The sequence below is a fragment of the Dermochelys coriacea genome, chromosome 12 (assembly GCF_009764565.3).
Source record: "Dermochelys coriacea isolate rDerCor1 chromosome 12, rDerCor1.pri.v4, whole genome shotgun sequence".
NCBI lineage: Eukaryota > Metazoa > Chordata > Testudines > Dermochelyidae > Dermochelys > Dermochelys coriacea.
In genome coordinates, this window is record NC_050079.1 from 5731867 (window position 1) to 5751420 (window position 19554).

Genomic DNA, 19554 nt, shown 5'->3' on the forward strand with positions numbered 1-19554 from the left:
TCAGCTGAACCTAGTCTTACTCCCCTGCATGCATAAGACAGAGAAGGCTCCAGGCTGTCTGTGATCTGAATACATGACCTGGGTTGACTATGTCTAAATGATAAAATAGGTCACTGGTTAACTCCAATTAGCCGACAAATCACATACACGTTCCAAAGACTGTGTTCTCAAGTCAACAGCTGACGTTGTAAATACAAGGAATTTTTGTAACTAATATCAGTAACTTAGGGGGGAAAAAAACATCCACAAAACATTGCAATTTGAAAGAAAAAAGTGTGTAACCCAGTAAAAATTCAATACCCCTCCCTTCCCAGGAAGACATGAAAGTGCTGCCATGCAAGTTTACAGCAGCACAAACACATGCAGCTACTCTTGTTTGTAGTGCTTTACGCTGTGTATTTTTTTGTGCGTGACAAAATATGGTAGCACAAAACAGACAATTTTGAAAATTCCTTGTGTGCTGGAAGGTTACGGGGACAGATGGTGGAGGAGGTAGGAAAAAATCTGAGCAGAAGTCATAGCAGAAATAAGGTGAAGGAGGCAGCGTAGCTGGCGCATGATATGGGATAAAACTGAGATCTGCGGATTCCATCAATGCGATGGCAGATCTATGAAATCGTGTGTGTGTGTGTGTGTGTCTGTCTCTCTCTCTCTCTCTCTCTCCCCCACCCCATGGTTTTTTGTCATTTTCATCACTGTAGTATTGTAAACACTATGTGATGAATAAATACACAGCAGCATTCAAGAAACACCTGGCCAGATCCCTAGCATATGAGTAATGAAATGAGCTAGACACAGTCATCACAACTAGGCCAATGCACAGACATAACTATTTGGTGTCAATACATATATTAAACAATAAAAGTAAACGTAAAGTGTGCTAGATGACCAATATATCTGTCTTCTGCTTCTCTCTCTTTCCTTATGCAGGAAAGAAGACCCCAGCTATTTTAAAACGTGGAGTCCACATACCATTCACAGTCCAACAGAATGCTCTTTATTGTGCAAAATGGCCAGAAAAAGTTTTTTAAATGTCCTGAAACTCCATAGGCCTGCTCTCTCTCCCTCGCATTAGAGATGCAAAGCCTTCAGATTATGGCTAACCTAAGTATTAGCTAATAAGAGAAACTAACAGATATTTATAGAGAGGTTAAGGCCAGAAGGGATCACCAGAGGGCAAAGGATGATACAGCAGGGGGCTAGCCTGGAAGATTCAATTCCCTGCTCTGTCAGACTTCTTGTGTGACGTTGGGGAGAGTGCCTAGAATGTCATATGGCCCATCAGCAGCTGTTTTTAGCAAGCATCTCCAATGGTCAGAGACGGGGAGGGCTCTGAGTTACTACGCAGAATTCTTTCCCTGGTGTCTGGCTGCAGGGTTTCACCTACATGCTCAGGATACAACTGATCACCATATTTGGGGTCAGGAAGAAATTTTCGCCAACTGACAAAATCTCTGAAACAAGAGGTTGAAGCTGTGATTGCTCATGATCAATGGCTGGAAAGCACTATATTTAAAAAACAAAAACAAAAACCAAAAGAACTACGGTCATTCAAGAAACCATCTTGACCAGTGACAGTGGAACAATTTGTATAGTGAGGGTGCTAAAAGCTATTAACAAAACTGTAAACCCTGTGTACAATGGAAACCACTTCAAGCCAGCACTCCTCCTAGTTCTACCATCCCTGGTATTGACTGACTGATTGCTATAAAGATCATTTATATTGTGAGCCAAAGAATATGGTCTTCCTGATGAGAGAAATTTCCTTATATCAGATGGACTCAAAATACCAAGAGAAGTTGTTCAAATTCATGTAAAGTCTTTTGACCTTAATCAGCACTGCCTGTTGCAGATATCACTGACAACAACAGGATCTTCATCCTCTCTCTTAAATGTAGGCTTACAACCAACAAAGTTTATAGCCTCTGAAAATATTGCTCCCATCTTAAGAAAGCCACTATAGTTCATTGCAAATAAATCCATTGTGCTAGGTCTTCAACAACCATACCAGACTTAAATCTATAAAGTGAGGGAAATCAATCATTAGTCGTTACACTTCACATAAGACTTGAGGAAGAAAAGGAGGACTTGTGGCACCTTAGAGACTAACAAATTTATTTGAGCAGAACTGTGGGGAAAACTTGTATAACACAATCTCATCACCATTCTGCCAGTCTCTGAACATTGTTATTAATCTTTCATTTCTGAATGAATGCTAAATTCAGCCAAAATCAAAGAAGTCTCCACACTACTCTTACCACCCAAACCCTACTCCGCCTTCCCCCCAAAACTGAGTTCAATGTATTATTTCTGCAGTTACAGATTTGCTGCACACTTTCACTCAGCTTCACTCTATTCTTTTGGTCCCCAAATTACAGCAGGACTTTTCACACTGTTCTGCAAAGAAAGGCTAAGAACCTCAGCAGAATCCAATGGCTGTTAGCAGCAATTCCCTAAGCGTGAGAAGCTGTTCCACTGCCCTCTGCCTGGGGAAAGGTGCTAGGGACCTCATTTCACATGGCATTCGGCCTTGCTCATGAGACAGACACAGGATACAGACCAGGTTCAGAGAGGAAAACTATTGCTGCTAAGGCTGAAAGACTGAAAGTCAGTGGGAAGGTAATGCCTGTACCTGCCAAAAGTCCCTGTCTATTCTGCAGGGAGAAAATGACTCTGCTGCTCTCTTGCAGCAGCCATGCCATCTCGAATCGTGCATCAAGGTAGCAATGCCATACAATAGATCACTAAATCGCAGCATGACAAAGGGAAGAGTTAAAGTCTACCTCAGCCCAATACTTCCTCTGCAGTAGAAACCTGGTCTTGGGCTCGCAGGGCTTGTGCTATTGGGCTCAAAATAGTGTAGTGTAGATGTTCCTGCTTGGGCTGGAACCTGTCCTCTGAGACACCTCCCCCCCCCCCCGCCTCGCTGGGTTTCAGAGCTCAGGCTCCAGCCCAAGCAGGAAAGCCTACACTGCAATTTTTAGCCCTGCCATGCGAGACCCACCAGCCCAAGCCAGTTGTTCTGGGCTCAGAGTCGCTGCAGCTGGGTTGGTTTTCTTGTTTTTTGTTATTTTTTGTAGTGTAGACGTTCCTTTAGAGCCCTCCCAGCTGTAACTAGTGCTGATTAAGCCTCTTTGCCTGGCTGGTGTCTATACCATTCACATATGAATCACCTTCACAAAGCACATCTTCCAAGGAAAGAGGAGCAGTTAGAAACTGCTCCATAAACACAAAATCACCCCCCCAGTGAATTCCATTCATTAAGACACGTTAGCATGAGAAGCCACAAACCAACGCAACCTGAACCCCTTCAAAGAAGGGCGTAGCATCTAGCTCTTCATTCTCCAGTCACAATAAGCTCCAGGGTCTTAGTAGGGTGCAAAGAAACACCATTCAGAAGAATGTCCAAAGAGCGAGAAAAGCTGCCCTACTAATCAGGGAGTCTGAGCTGCTCACAAAGGAATAACACTGAATTACAGATGGATAGCTAGAGTGTCTGCAAAAGTAAAGAACGTGGGTGCTAGCCAAAGCCCTGAAATACAAACACATAACACCTGCTGAACAGCAGAATCCTTGGGAACTGAGCAAGCCACCTATTATCAGCTGAAGATTCAGGACCAAGAACTAAGGTGGAAACAGGTCTAATCTTTCCTCTTATAATTTGAGGTGCCTATTTTTGGAGAGCATACAAGTGCAACTCCTCATTGAGAGCGGTTTGCTGCCCACCCTCTGTTAGAGCATGGCAAGACCCTGTGTACTCTGCAATTCTGCACCCAAGGAACTGGCAACAGAATCCACCACTTGACACAGAACTGTGCTCCAGAGTCCAATCGTCCATTAAAATGTATCTATGTTTCTAGCCATTTGGGTTCTTCTTTGCAAACCCTGGAAGCATGGGCTGAATATAATCAATGCAGTGTTGTCTTCCTCAATCTGGAGACAGCATGACACAGCAGATTTTAGAGAAGTGCAAACTACTCCACTCATCTCAGTGGGGATATGGAGGGAGCAGGGATGCTTGTGTTATGGAAGGAGAGACAGCAGATTAGGCTCACTGTATATAAGGGGGTCCAACAAGTTCATCTCTACTCTTCCGAACTCCAGCACAACAGAGCCTGTGCTCCGGGGCAGGGGAGCCGTCGAGTGCTGATCTCTGACCTGTGCCCGCCAGACCAGGTCTGGCTCTCAGAGCAGAGGAGTCTGTTCAAGCTGCACAGCGTTAACAGACACTGGAGAGCCCCTGGCCCTGGAACTCAGAATGTCTCAACCCCAGGAACCTTGGCCACCTCTCCCCAGCTGAGCTGAGCTCTGTCCCATGGGCCATCTTCTCACAGCTTCCTAACTGCAGAAGACAAAACTGTGGTTTCAGTCCCACTGGAAACAAAGAGCCAAGAAGTGGCCATCATGACGAGAGGCAGCCTCATTTTCACATGGCAAGTAAAATACCGAAGTGTACCATAGTTCAGCTGAATCAGGCTCCCAGTTGGAGGAAGAGGGAGAGGGTCTCATCAAAATACCCATTAGCCTAGGGGATGGTGCACAGTGCTGGGAGGTCAGATTTCACCTATTCCACTCACTGCTATTTATATTAGCATGCACTTCAGAGCCCTTATACAGAAAGCATGAATGGCATCAAACCAGCCATATGTTAGGAAATAGAATCTGAAAATGGATCAGATTGTGAAAAAATCCTTAACATTTCATTTTAAAATGCATTTTAACTCAAATTAACAGATTTAGATGAAAATCCACAGAAAATTCAGTATTTACAATATTTATTCATTCAATATTTATATGCTGTAAATGTTAGGAAGCTACACTATATTGTTTATACAAAACAAAGAAGTGAGAAACCAGACCCAACCTTAATATAAAGGCAGGATCATGCCTCTATAGTAATAGTGAATGCCTGCAGGGTGGCTATTTTTCTGCTCTAGCCACAGAAAGAGATGGACAAAACATGGTCTTTGTGGCTCATCGTGGCTTCTTTTGTCCATTCTTGTGAAAAGATGACCAAGTTTCTTGTGTGTAGCAAATCATGTATGTTTTTGCACGTGCACACACACGCCAGCTTCCCCCATTTTAGATTATAGCAATAAGTCAGGCCAGTGTGGGCACTTCTCAGGTGCATTACCTTGTGCTTTCAATCTCCAGAGAGCTCCTCAATAGACACTAATGCACACTCTGGCCTTGCTTACTGCTCTTCCACTGTGGAATGTCAGTCTACATTTCTTTAACTCAAAAAGGCTTTTTTAAATCAGGTCAGAGGCTGAGGAGGGTTTTATTCAATGTATCCTTCCATTGTAAAAACAAAAAGAGCAGGAAAGAGATTTTAAATCCCTTTTAAAAATGTTCAGAATAGATTTGTATCTCATTTTCAGATTCAGAGCGTCTTCAGAGTCCATCTCTTCCCACAACCCTAGCTGTAATTATCTTGTGTCCTGTAGTTCATGGAACACCACAAACCTGGCCGCGTTCAGGAGATATACCCCTTCACTTCACCATGCCCTTGCACCGTCCCAAATTCAAGCCAATCCTTTATTTCTCACAGTTAGTGCCAATCATGTCGCTCAAAGAGAAAACACTCAAGTTTATTTTTTCCCTGGCTTCAACAGCAATCTTCTTTCAATCCAAGCTGAAGCCAGAGCTAGCACAAACCTGGTCATACTTTCAGAGGTGTAAAATAAAATTTTGATCTGCATTAACACAATCACAGGTCACTTTATGTAGGTATTCATTTGCCACTTATCACCACAATGCCCGAGTCCTCCCACAAAATTAAACATACCAAAGAGAGCTGCTGTGGGAGGCCCTGGTCATGGAGGGAGAGGAGCTCACAGATAGCTAGGGTCAATCCCCTGGAGGGCTTTAAATACCAGGGCAGAGACCTTGCACATTACTTTATATGCAGTGCAGAGAGCAGTGCACTGGTGTGATGTGTTTGGTGTGACCATGCTGCGATAAAGATTGGCTGCTGCATTTTGTGCCATTGGTTGCTGTATTTTGTACCACTTTGTTCAGCTCAGCAGCAAAACTAAGATGGTCAGTGTCTAGTCCATGTCACTCTCACCCACTAGTCTAGCACTAAATTATTGTGGGTGGGCTCCTAACATTACAGGAGAAGCTTTACATCCAGCAACCAAACGGAAAACTTCCATGACAGTTTTTTAAAACATTTCTATTATATCCAGGTTTGGAAAACATTTTTAACTATCGCTACGTCTGGAGCCTAGATTACTTCATGGTGCCATCCCTTCATTTTTTTCACCCAGATTTAGGATGCCACTAAGCTCGTGTTTTACATTCAATTCCAGCTACCCCATACCCGTTCAAATAGCAAAGGGGACAGACATGGCTCTTCACACAGTAGTGAGGGGCGCTCCATCATACTCCCCCGGCTTTACTACTAGTAAAGCAGGTGAATTGCACCTTACAATGCCTGATTGGACACTCATTATTGGGATCCTAACCTGCCTCAGGATGAGATTTGGCACTTGGGACAAAGAAATAACCACACAGAAAATGTGATTTCATTTAGTTTGGCATCATCCAGGCCAAAGATACAATACAAAAAAAGGGGAGTAGGGAAATTATAAACTGCAGTTTGTGCTCTGAAAAGTGACTCTAAAATTTGCCCCACCAGGATCCATGACCCAGAAAGTCCAGATCAAATGTGTTCTAATTAGAAGCGAGACAAGGATCCCCCTGCCCCCAACCCCTTTTTTTAAAAAAAATAACCGACAGCCCTGCAAATTCAGCCTGGGGTCCGAGACTTACACTGGGCTCATGCCCATATTCTGCTCTCAGGTGCATTTCTGCCACTCCTTTATCTTCCAGAGGATTTCAGAGGTATACAGTCAATGTGAACAGTTCAATACATTAACAATTCTATCAGTGCGTGAGCCATTCTACAATCCAGCTCACTGTATCTACACACTGACTCACTAACATGAATAAAGAGCAGTAAATATTTTTGCAGAGAAATAAACAGATCCAGCAGACATACGTCTTGTGAGAGGGGGCCCGCAGATCTGCTGGACATGAATGCCCATTTTACAGTTACTTTTCAAAGGAAAACTGCATTTTAATTTTAAAATTAAAATGTGTTTGGCAGTTGATTTATAGATGACATGCATGGGGCATTTGCAAAATAAACAAATTAAAAATGTTCCCTACTCCATACTCTCTAGTGAGCCTGGACCCTGTAAAATCATGCCAGGGCCGAAGTCACTTTATTCGGCCTCAAATCACTGCACCAAAGAAACAGCAAAAAGAAAATAACTTTTCACGTTTGAATTGTTTTCAGAGTTTCATTTTTGCTGCTCCATCCCTGCCACCCTGCTCTGCCAATGCACTTCAACCCTACCCCATAGCACCCCTGCTGCCCCAGTCCTGCCACCCTGCTCTGCCAGTGCACTTCAACCCTGTCCTATAGCACCCTTGCTGTTCCGGCCCTGCCACCCTGCTTTGCCAATGCACTTCAACCCTGCCCCATTGCACCCCTGCTGCCCCAGTCCTGCCACCCTGCTCTGCCAGTGCACTTCAACCCTGTCCCACAGCACCCCCGCTATTTCCCTCTGGACTCCTGCTCAGCTCTGACAATGCATCATTATCCTGACTCACAGACCCCCACCCCTCCACACTATTCCAGGCCCCTTCCCGTCTCTGCCAATGCCACTCAATCTGGGGTTGGAGCACTGCCACCACCTAACCAACCTCTCTAGCACAGAAATGGTCTGCTTCCTAAACTCATGTATTACTCATGTTTTGTAATCTAGACAAACATCCAGCTGGTTAATGGAAACTACACAACCCACCATGTGGTGAACCAAACCAGGCCTAAGGCTAGGGGTCCAATGACAAAAGGCTTGTGCTTCAGGCCAATTCATTACCTAGCCCACTGCAGCTTGAAAGGAGTGAGCAGAACAGGGGAACAGTTCAAAAAGGTTGGAACAAAATGTTTCCAAATGAAAAGATGCAATGTGCTAAACTCTGCGCCGCACAGATTCCCAAGCATTCAATAGTAATTTGATGATGCAGGGAAGAGGGAGAAAGGGAGGATGAAAGAGGGACACACAACAGTCTTAATAATCCACAGCACTCTGAGTATGTGCAGCCATCTGGTGTGATGAACTCCTATAACCCAGATTTTTCAAATGAAAACAGTCAGCCGACCCTCCTTGCACAAGCACAGAGTATCTCAGCTAGAATCAGACACCACTGCTCTAGATTCGACAGACCACCACCCCACTGCTCCCGCAGCACTCTCCTACCTGGGCACTGGGGAAAGGAGTGATGTGTTAGAACATGTTAATACACACATTTCAGCGAACGTATTTTTTACCACTGCTTAGAACCCAGTGTGGACAAATGTTTAAAAACATGTGAGCAGGTTGTGGTTAGCCCCTATGGGGACTCTAGGTTTAAGCACCTCCCTACTCAAGTAACTCCATACCCAGTCAAGGTTCAAGGGTGGGAATCCTGGAAACAGCAATACACATTTAATTCCCTAGAGACTAGATGGTAACTGATGACTGCTGAGAAACAGACTGCTAAAGAGCTGGGGAGAGTTAGCAAAAAGACAAGCAAGGGGAGCAGCCAATGACTTAACAGGGATCCCAGATCATGACAACAATATTTACAGTAACTGAATGGGAAAATACCTTCCCAGATATGGCCCCCCCTTAGAGCTAAGCCCCTCACAATCTTTAGTACAGTTATCCCCATAAAACCCCAAGCAGGTGGGGCAGGGCTCTTATCCCTACCTAACAGCTGGGAACTGAGGCCTGGACAAACTAGCTGCTTAGCTCAAGGTCACACAGGGAGGCTGCAGCAGAGCGAGGACCTGAACTCAGGCCTCCTGAGTCCCCACACTACTGCCTAACCACCAGCCCATCCTTCTTCACTGAATAAGCTCATCGAGCAAGCACTGATCCTCTGGACTGCACATTGGCCTGGTACTAATTCAAAGGTGAAACGAGGAAGGGATGGACTGTGCGCAGTCTGAGAAGTGAGTCAGCTCCCCTTGCTATGAATCCTGTGGAAGTTAATGAATTCCACTCAGTCCTATCTAGAAGCTACTCAGATCTCCTCTATCTATGGGGCTAGGCAGTAAGGTCTTAGGGAGGCATTCACTGCTGTGAGCAATCCTGAGTCTCTGGGAGGAGCTGCACAGAGAGAACTCAGTAGCACCAGTGCCAGAGAGAGTGACAAAACTAATGCATTCACTTTACCTGAATCTGAATGCATTGCATGGTCAAACCTTGGCGAGTGTAGAAACACTCATGCTTTGAGTGCCCGAGTGCACACAGCAGGGATCTTCCCTCCGCCCCTCACCAGTCAACGGGACTACTCACATGAGTAAATGTTACTCAGTGCAAGTTTTGCAGAATCAGGTCAAACCAGTCTCTAACATTGTGCATCTCTCTCAGCAGCTACTTTAGGGTAAGCAATCCCCCCTCCCTAGTGACAGTGTGCCCTAGACTAGTAGTTACAGCTGTCTGCACTAGGTCAGGACCCTGGCGTTCTGTTCCACACACTGTAATGGACTTGCTGTGGACGCTGGTTTCCCCATTTGTAAAATGAAACAAAAAAAGAGGGGTTCTGCTCAGTTACCATCTGAAATTCTGAGTTGAAAGGTTCTGTAGAAGGGCCTATTATAACTTCTTCTTAGTGTGCTTCTTCCATGGTCAGCATCTTAATCTTGATTTCCCCCTCCCCACCCATTTCACAAGTCTAAACTTGCTTGATTCCACTGCAGTAGCCATTGGCTGGGAACTACGGCCAATGGGAGCTGTGGGGGAAGTGCCTTCACAAGTTCGAGAGCTGGGGCACGCCTGCCGGGGCTTGGGACTTCAGCCCTGTGGGAGGTATCTGCTGGGGATCCAGCCCTGCTCTGGCTGAAGCCCCGAGTCTCGGCAGGTGCACCCCGTGGGGCTGGAGCCCCGAGACCCTCCCCCTCACTGGGCAGAAGCCCCTAGCCTCACCACCCCACTGCAAGGCAGAGGTCCCAAGCTCCCCCACCCTCAGACTGGTAGATAGAGAATGTGGGGGCGGGGCTCTGCAAGCTGCACTTGAATGGTAAAAGAGCCGTATGTGACTGAAGAGCCACAGTTTGGCCACCTCTGGCATATGCACAAGGGGGCAGAGTTAAGGTCACATGGGCAACCTTAATTCTGGCATTTCTTAGCTTCCGAGTGCCTGAATTTGCAACCTTAATGTTCTTTTTGATATAGTTTTTATAGGTAATTTCCTAGATTTTTTAAAAAGCGAACCAAGAACAGATGTTCTACCATGTAGAACAGGGGTGAGCAAACTACAGCAAGGGGGGCCACATCCAGCCCTTCAGACATTTTAATCCAGCCCTCGAGCTCCTGCTGGGGACCAGGGTCCGGGGCTTGCCCCACTCCGCACATATCATAGCTCTACGCAGCTCCCAGAAGCAGTGGCATGTCCCCGCTCTGGCTCCTGTGCATAGGGGCAGCTGGGGGGGGGGGGTCTGCATGCTGGCCCTGCAGCTCCCATTTACCGGGAACCACGGCCAATGAGAGCTGGAAGGGTGGCGCCTGCAGATGGGGCAGCATGCAGAGCTGCCTGGCTGCGCCTCCGTGTAGGAGCCAGAGGAGGGACATGCCACTGCTTCCGGGAGCTGCTTGAGGTAAGCACTGCCCGGAGCCTGCACCCCTGACCCCCTTCCGCACCCCAACCCCTGCCCCAGCCCTGATCCCCTTCCCACTCACCGAACCCCTCAGTCCAAGCCCGGAGCACCCTCCTGCACCCCCAACCCCTCATCCCCAGCCCCACCCCAGAGCCCGCACCCCCAGCCAGAGCCCTCACACCCCCTCATGCTCCAACCCCATGCATCAACCCGGAGCCCTCTCACATACTCCTAACCCCTCAGCTTCACACCCCAGCCCAGGGCTCCCTCCTTCACGTCAAGTCCCTCATCCCTGGCCATACCCCAGAGCCCGCACCCCAGCTGGAGTCCTCACTCCCCATCTGGCACCCCAACCCCCTTGATCCCCCTACTGCCCTCTGAGTCCCTCAATGCCTGCCCAGAGCACCCTCCTGCACCCCCAAACCCCAGCCCCATCCCAGAGCCTGCATCCCCAGCCAAAGCCCTCACCACCCCCACATACACCCCAAACCCCCAGCCCCAGGCTGGAACCCCCTCCCGCACGCTGAACTCATTTCTGGTCCCACTGCAGAGCCCGCACCCCCTCCTGCACCCCAACCCCCAATTTCAGAGCATTCATGGCCTGCCATACAATTTCCATACCCAGATGTGGCCCTCAGGCCAAAACGTTTGCCCACCCCTGATGTAGAACCATGCTGACCCTTGCATGGATCACCAGCTGATTTTCAGATCCACAACACAGACCTGTGCACCTTGAACTAAAGGAATAACTGGTATCAATAGTAGGATGCTATCCTCTTAGTGGACAAGCCACTAGAAGGAGATGTGCCACAGAAGATTTGTCAGACACCAGAAAACTGGGAATCAGGAACCTTGGGGTCTGTTTCTGGCTCTGGCAGGGACTGTGGTCTAGCTAGTGTTTACAGATAACACAGCCAAGCATACAGCTTTGGCACATTCATTTTGCAAGGCAGCACAGCAAAATTAATTAGACTTGAATCCACTATATTAGAGACCTGGGGCAGATTCTAACTCCCCATTTGATCCCTTTTTGACAATACAGGTGCAGAACTGCCTTGATAGGAACTCCCCCAGTGCAACAGCACTGCTGAGGTAGGCAGCACTATTCTGCCTCTATCATAGCTCCGAGTGCAGGGGCACGGCAGAATTGAGATGGAAAGTGCCCAGAGAACTGGACTGCAGAAGCCCACAGTTATGTAAAGCTGCCATAAGTCAGAGCAGCCCCTGGGGCTGCTAACTTACTCTGGGGGGAGCCACACTGGCCCCAAGAGCAGCTCAGGTTCTGGAAAGCACAAAGGCGGATTCTCCCATCCCCACCTCATCATCTGAGCCTCTCAGATGCTCAGAATCCAGCCTCGGCTTCTATTCCCAGAACTGCTAGAAGTGACCTTGTGCAATCCCTCAGTTACCCCACCTGTACAATGGACAGAGTGCGACATGCCTGCCTCCCAAGGCAGGGTCATGAAGCTCTGCTCACCTATAAAGGCTATGAAGTGCACACAACCGTTAGCACCAGTCAGTGAAGAGCTGAGACTGGAACTCTCAGTCTGTGCTTGGTGCCCAGAACTCCTTCCCCAGTGGGTCACAAGAGACAGACAGAAAGGTTAGGTCCCCCAGGATCAGCCGAAGAGGGGGGAGCTGTGGGGGAGCACTACCACCAAGCCAGGGGCAGGAGCTCACTCTACTTTTAGCAGAGCAGGAAGAGCTGTACCTCCTCATAGTTTAGCCCATGCAGGGAGGCAGGGTTTAAAAAGAGCCAGCAGCACCTGCTGTGGCATTTCCCCCATCTGGTGTACCAGCTTTGGGCCTGAGAACATGCTCAGTGAGGCTGGTGTAACAGGGATTTCTGTGAGGCTAGCACATACTTAGTGCAGATGGAATACTCCCAGATTTGGTTGGTTGGTTTGGGGTTGAGGAGCCTCCTATTTTTGGAGTTATGATCCTACCAAGGTTTACAACACTCCCTCCCTGAATCGGCATTTAGGGCATGGTTTACCATAGTCAACGGTAGCCCAGCAGAGACAGGTGGGATGTTTGAGGAGGTGCAGGCCTGAAGCCAATCCTGTGCTTAGAGTGACATTTCTAAATTGGCAGTAGTGATGAAGCTTGCTTCTTTGAGGAGATGGGGACTTTGAAAGAGCCATTGCATGCGCTACCTCCATTTCTGGAGCACCACTGTCCAGAATGATCCATGAAATGAACACTAAGAGTCAAAGCAATATCTAACATTGTTTGCAAAGACTTGATATCCTGGCCCTGAGAGAGTTACTCCATTTGTTGGTACTGCAATGTCAGGACAGGCAGAAAGATTTTTATGAGCTGGAGACAGGAGTCACTGGGTAAAATTTTCTAACCTGTGTTATGCAGGTGTTCAGAGATGATCAGAATGATCACTTTGGCCTTAAAAATCTATGAGTCTCTGTCTTGCTCAGATACGGGTTCAGTCATATTAAGAAAACAAAACAAACGAAATTCACGGACAGAATTGTTTTGTTAAGATTCAACAGGGCCTTCTGCTCCCTGTATTGTCCCACAGCATGGGACAGCAGCAGACTGAGGTCACCCATTGCATGCTAGGAGATAGTCTGGGTTTTCTGAATGCAAGGGGAAGATCAGGCTTTTGGTCGAAGGGAGGGAATGCAACTCCTCTTAACTTCCTTCTTTTGGGTAAAGACAGAGGAATTTAGATTTGGGGCAAGGAGAGCTGAATAACTCAATTGCCACCACATCCCACCACCCCTTGTTGATAACTGATACCCCCCACTGCACCTCGCCCCAGTATCAGCTAATGTCCACTGGCTTCAGTGATAATATCAGCTTGACACTTCTGCTAGCATCACCAGCAATGAAACAGTTAATGCTGACATTTTATCTCAGTAGCTCCTGAGTTAAATACCACCCCACTGCCATGAACAGGTACAAGTCATAGAGCAGGGTTATTGTTTCCAGCTTGCTACAGACTCAGATTACTGCATGGGTTAACCTTAAACATATGAACTGAGTGCATCTTCACAACTACAAGGGCTAGGAAATGAAGTTATGGGTACAATAGCTATGCCTATGGAGTTGCTTTAAATCAACAGCTCTCAAACTATGGAGCAGGCCTCCCAAGGGAGCCACGAGCTGCCCACTTTTTTTTTTAAAAGAGGTCTGGCTGTCAGTGCCAGGTGGTTTGGGCTCATGCTGAAGGGTTGTGCACACACAGGAGGTGGGGATAAAGGGGACAACCAGAGCACCACCACTCGGGCTCAGGCTCTCCTCCCCACCCCCGCCCAAATCATTCACCTGGAAGCAGTAGGCTTTGGCTGTCAGCCCTGGGATGGCAGAAGCAGTACATAAGTAAGGGTGGCAATGACGTGCTAACTCTGCTGTGAAAACTGATATTGACAAATATCACTTTTCACATCGCCACCCTTACCTCTGTGCTACTGCTACTCCTGGGGGAATTCTGCAACACTGCACAGAATTTATGTCCCCCGCATATTTCTTTGCTTCCCTGCAGAAAAATGACTGTCAGGGAAGCAAAGGGAAGCCATAAGAGCGGTCTTGAGACCCTCCCCCCACCAATATGTTTCGGGTGCCCAGGGCAGCCAGCAGAGAGGTAAATCACTGTGGGGCAGGGGGCGGGATTGGGGAAAACCCAGCTGCTGGCTTCTACCCTGTGCTGGGCTCAGCTGCTAGTCCCAGCTGGGCTGGGGAGGACAGGACTTCCTCTTCCCCCACATGGCATCCGGGGCCAGGTCAGACCCACCCACAGATTTCTCCCACTGCTGCAGGAAGCTCTGCAAACACCCCCGCCACACACACACACAGTTCCTGCGCCCATTGCTCCTCAGCTTCTGGGGGAAGGATCCCTGTACAGGGAGCTGCTCCCCCATCCTCCCAACCCCCAGGCATCCATACCCCCTCATACTGAGACTTTCCCACCAAGCCTCCCCTCCACTCCTGCACTCAGAACCCTCCCAATGAGCCCCACTCCCCCTGAACCAGGATCCCCACCCACATCAAGTTTCAACCAGCTGCACCTGGATCCCCACCCCACTGAGCCCAACTCCCCCAGCATCTGGACCACCACACCTAGATCCCCCTGCCAAGCTCTATGCCCCCACACACCCAGACCCTCCCCCCTGAGCCCCAACCACATTCACCTAGACCCCCTGCAGAGTCCCATTATCATTGCATCCAGAACGCCCCAACAAGCCCCTGTGCATCCAGATCCCCCTGCACCCAGATCCCCAAATGAGCCACCTGCACCCAGATTGCCCCACACAGAACTCTCAACCCATACCTGGATCCCCTCTCCCTCCCACTAAGCTCCTCCACGCTTGGATCCTGCCCTGTTAAGCCTGCCTGCCCACACCTGATACACCTGACACAGAGAGGCAGGGCCCTGAGTGTTTCTGGGGTAGGCCTGGTCATTATGCTGTGCCAGATTGGGTGCAGCCTCACTGCTAAGTCCGTGTCCCGGGGCGTGGAGGAAAATGCACAGCCATCTCTGTGCAGGCAGTGGCCTGTGCTCCCCAAGGCCATACTGAAGCCTCCACATTTATTTGACAAATAAAATTGGCAGAATTTTGCAGAATTTTAAAGTACTGTGTGCACGATTTTTAATTTTTTACTGCAGAATGCCCTCAGGAGTATACTGTTGGCACAGCACTGCCTTCAGAGCTGGGCACCCAGCCAGAAGACACTGATCTCCGCTCTGTCTTCAGAGCTGGGTGGCGGTATATGTACTTGGGGGAAGGGGTGGAATAGATGTAAACAACTACAGACACAAAGAAGGGGGGCCCAATCAAATAAGTTTGGGAACCATTGCTTTAAAGAAAAGCTTGGTTTCTAGAGCCCAGTTCTGCTCCAAATGGGAAGGATTCTGGGGAAAATTCCACAGCTAAGAAACTACAAAGTACACTACTGCCTCATGTGCAGCAATATAAGACACAAAAACTAGCTTTCAATGCTTGTACCACTGTCCTGGATCACCACATCCCCCTTTCTGCAGCTGGCATGGCCCTGCTCCCTGGGGAGGGATTCTCATTTCCCTCCTCTGATTAAATACCCCAAAAAATTCCAGTTTAGAATAGGAGAACCTCAAAATAATCTGTGTGCTCTTATAAAGGCTTATTAACCAGGGCACTAGAGGGGACCTGTACGTGCCTCTGCTCTAGAGCCAAGCTGGAATACATAGGGTGAGGACATGCCCACAGGAGCTAGTAACATGATCCTGCATGCGATTTGTTACCTTCCTCAGAAAGAGGGAGGAACATGTCTGTGTAAACACTGTTCATCTCAGCCCTTTCACTCTAGGTAAGGCAGGGACCCTGAATGCAGGTTCTTCAGCAGCTTCCTCCTTCTACATGGTGTGACAGGGTCAGGCCAGATGGCTACAGGAGAGTAATAGAAGGCAGATATATTAGCCCCAGACTAAGTAGGTCCCTTTTCCCTGGGTAAGATAACAGGGAAGGTTCCAGAACAATCAGGAACCTTCTGAGACAATTAAGACAGGCTGATTAGAACACCTGAAGCCAATCAAGAAGCTGCTAGAATCAATTAAGGCAAGCTAATCTGGGCACCTGGGTTTTAAAAAGGAACTCACTTCAGTTTGTGGTGTGTGTGTGAGGAGCTGGGAGCAAGAGGCACTAGGAGCTGAGAGTGAGAACGTGGACTGTTGGACGACTGAGGTGTACAAGCATTATCAGACACAAGGAGGAAGGTCCCATGGTGAGGATAAAGAAGGTGTTGGGAGGAGGCCATGGGGAAGTAGCCCAGGGAGTTGTAGCTGTCGCACAGCTGTTCCAGGAGGCACTCTAGACAGCTGCATTCCACAGGGCCCTGGGCTGGAACCCGGAGTAGAGGGTGGGCTCGGGTTCCCCCCAAATCCTTCCAACTCCTGGTCAGACACAGGAGTCGTCAACCTGTACTGTGGGTTCACGAAAACAGCCAAACTAAGGGCTGACGTGAAGCTCCAAGGCGAGCAAATCCGCCAATAAGCACAAGGTAAAGGAGAAACTTTGTCACAATGGACTGACTTCCTCTTTACCCAGCCACAGGAGGCTGGATAGACACTAATCTTCAGGGACAGCAAGCCCCTCCCTGCCCCAGTTGCAGATAGGTGGAGAGCCTTCTCGGGAGACCAAGAGAGGCCTATGCGAACAGAGCACTCCATCTAACAAAAGCTATGTCTTCATGACAGAGTTAGCTGGAGTGATTGGCACTCAGCTCTGGGTGCAAGCAGCCACACTGGAGTTACTATGTCCTCACCGGTGCTCCAGTCCCTGTGTGTGTTAGGACTTGCAGAGAGGGAAAAGGGAAATCCCATGGTTCTGAGAGCTATTGTAAGCTGAGCCGCTCTATAATTCTTTCCCAGTGACCTGTAAGGGAACTTGCCTGTCCTCCTTGGCACATGCGGGGAAGCATGGTAAGATACTGGAGAGCTATCAGCAATCAAGTAGTTTACCCTGCATCCTCACTGCAAAGTGGGCAAGTTGCAAGCCTGAGCAAAAGCAGCACTCTGATTTTAGCCTCTGACCCCAAGCAGGCAAGCTAGCCTGAAACACCACCTTATGCATGCGTGGAGCTGTGTTAGGACAACCCACGTAAGAGCCACTTTAACCCTGCAATGAAGACAGACCCTAAACATGCTGGCAAGGCAAACTGCTACATGTGAATTAGTGATAATCTAGCTCTGCTGCAGTACTGGAAACTCAAACACAACAGAATTGAGCCAGGGCAAGAGAACCAGAAAGTAAGCCAGCCAGAAACAAAAGGGAAACAGCTTAGTGAAATGCAAAGGAGTCAAAACAGAACCAAAAGTTGATCGTTTAAAGCCTTTCTGTTAATAATTTAGGATGTAACACAAGGGAGGGCAGAGGTTAATGTGTTTGGGGTTTGTTTTTACCTTGACAGTGTCCCTTGATCTCTAATTCACCAGTATTACTCAGCCATTAACAGGATTTTATATGGCCCTGAGTCTCTAAGGTGCCACAAGTACTCCTTTTCTTTTTGCAAATACAGACTAACACGGCTGCTACTCTGAAACCTGTCAGAAATGAAAATGTAATTCTGTGCATTATAGCATTATGTCAATGCCCATCTCTTCTCCCTCGGTTATGACTCCTGCCCTCCCCAACCATTAAAGAATTATGTCCTGTACCATAAGCATCCAGCTTCCCTCAAGCTCCATCATTCTCAAAAAGCAAACAAAATGCCCAGCTGTTGGTCCCCAATCTCCTTTATGGCCACCCTAGTTTGCACCTGTGGTTGTTACCTCTATGGAAAGCTGTATTAATATTTGTGGAGGGGGGGAGGAGGGTCAAGAAGAAGGATGCTGCATACAAATACATTTTTCTGGTATTTTTACCCTCAATTTTCCCACTTCTCTTTTGTTCTAATAATGGCTGCTCAAAATCACATTACCTTCATTCCTGGGCTACTGTTTCTCTGCTGAATACAGTGGAAGAAATATACCAGTATGTGCCGACAATCTAAGAATAGTCTTCAGAATGGCATGAAATGGTCCAGCATCATTGCTGTTAAGATGCAACACCCATCTCAGAAGATACCTAGAGATGAGCACACTCTTCTGACCCACAGACACTGCAGGCCAAAAAACGAGTGACAGCCTACTGACTTCAGTCCTGATAAGAGGCTCGACACCATTGAGTTTGGCCCTTCACATTTAACTGGGAACCGAAACAATCTAAACCATATTTAAGAGTCTGTGTATTAAAAGAAAGGAAGGATCCATTTACAACAAAATGTATGAAGTTCAATTCCTATTTCACTTACCCTGCTGACTACCAACTTCAGGATTCTGAGTTCACCTTGCGAGAACTGGACACAGCATAAGCACCTACTGAAGTAAGTGAAGGGGATAGAGAGGACATTCCAAAACAGATGCTTGTGATGCATCACTTCTTTCAGAGAAAAGCCTCTTGAACTTGAGCAGCAGCAGTGAGTGAAGGGGAATTGATTTTTCAAATGCAGGCGTTGGTTTTAAGTCTGCACAGATACCCTTTTACTGACATAGGAGAGCATTATTTATTTACATACACAATATTCCACAGCAAAGTAGGCCCCAGGTCACAGTGTGCACCTGGCAAGTGGCTACATGATTTTCTGAGTTTGTAATTGAGCGGATGATATGCCTTTGGGAGTCCCAGATACCAGTTCCTCCAGTAGGAGACAACTGGCCACTCACTTCAGCGAGCAGGCGTGCGCAGAAAATCCTGAATTCATCTGCACTCACTGTCACTGAGGTAGTGCATTAAAAGGAAAGAAAAAGTAGAAGCTAGAAGAAGTTTCAAGAGCAGCAGAGCACAGTATGTTTGTCAGGCTGACCTCAGCATTCTGCACAAGGCTGTGAGAGGCCTATTTTAGTCCTGTTGAATGTTCCAGCTCTCCAAAGAGCACTGTGCCTCTTTAGAGGAGAGCCCTTGGTCCGCTCGCTGCTTCACTGAGGTTCTCACTGCTTTATTAAAACCACTACACGTTTTCATGATCATCTGAAATGTAAAAGCACATTCCTCTGTAAACTGATTTAGCCTTTTCCAGGAGGAGCAACTCACATGTATTTAAAAACATTTTTCTCTCACAAAAAGTTTGTCTAGGATTTTTAGAACCACGTATGCATTTCTGCACACCTTTAGGCCTTAACTGCAATCTCTACTGTAAAGTCCCTGCACTGGCTAATGCAGCTCACATAGAACAATCTCTTTCCATAGAACAATCCCTTTCTAAAGGCTGAAACAGTGGGCTAGAGGCCCATATGATCATTAGAAGCATGGGGTGATGTGCAAAGGTGACTTCAAAGGTTTTTGGCTACCCTGGTCCTGATGCTGCTCTGTGCTTGCTGTCTTCACCCTGTTGAGTTAGAACAGCATTCTGAATTTTCAAGGGGT

The 19554-nt window shown here is 47.7% G+C and overlaps 1 protein-coding gene across 4 annotated transcripts in view; it reads right to left on the minus strand.

Annotated features, from left to right (window-relative positions):
- PSKH1 (protein serine kinase H1) overlaps positions 1-19554 on the minus strand; it is a 72143-nt gene that overhangs the window by 9745 nt on the left and 42844 nt on the right. The window contains exon 3 of one of the 4 annotated variants that reach the window (XM_043494769.1): positions 18995-19158. The exons of the other annotated variants lie outside the window; for them this stretch is intronic. Within the exon in view, the coding sequence (XP_043350704.1) occupies positions 19030-19158 (129 nt within the window). The 3' untranslated portion in view covers positions 18995-19029. The remainder of the gene's footprint in view (positions 1-18994; positions 19159-19554) is intronic. 4 annotated transcript variants of the gene reach the window in all.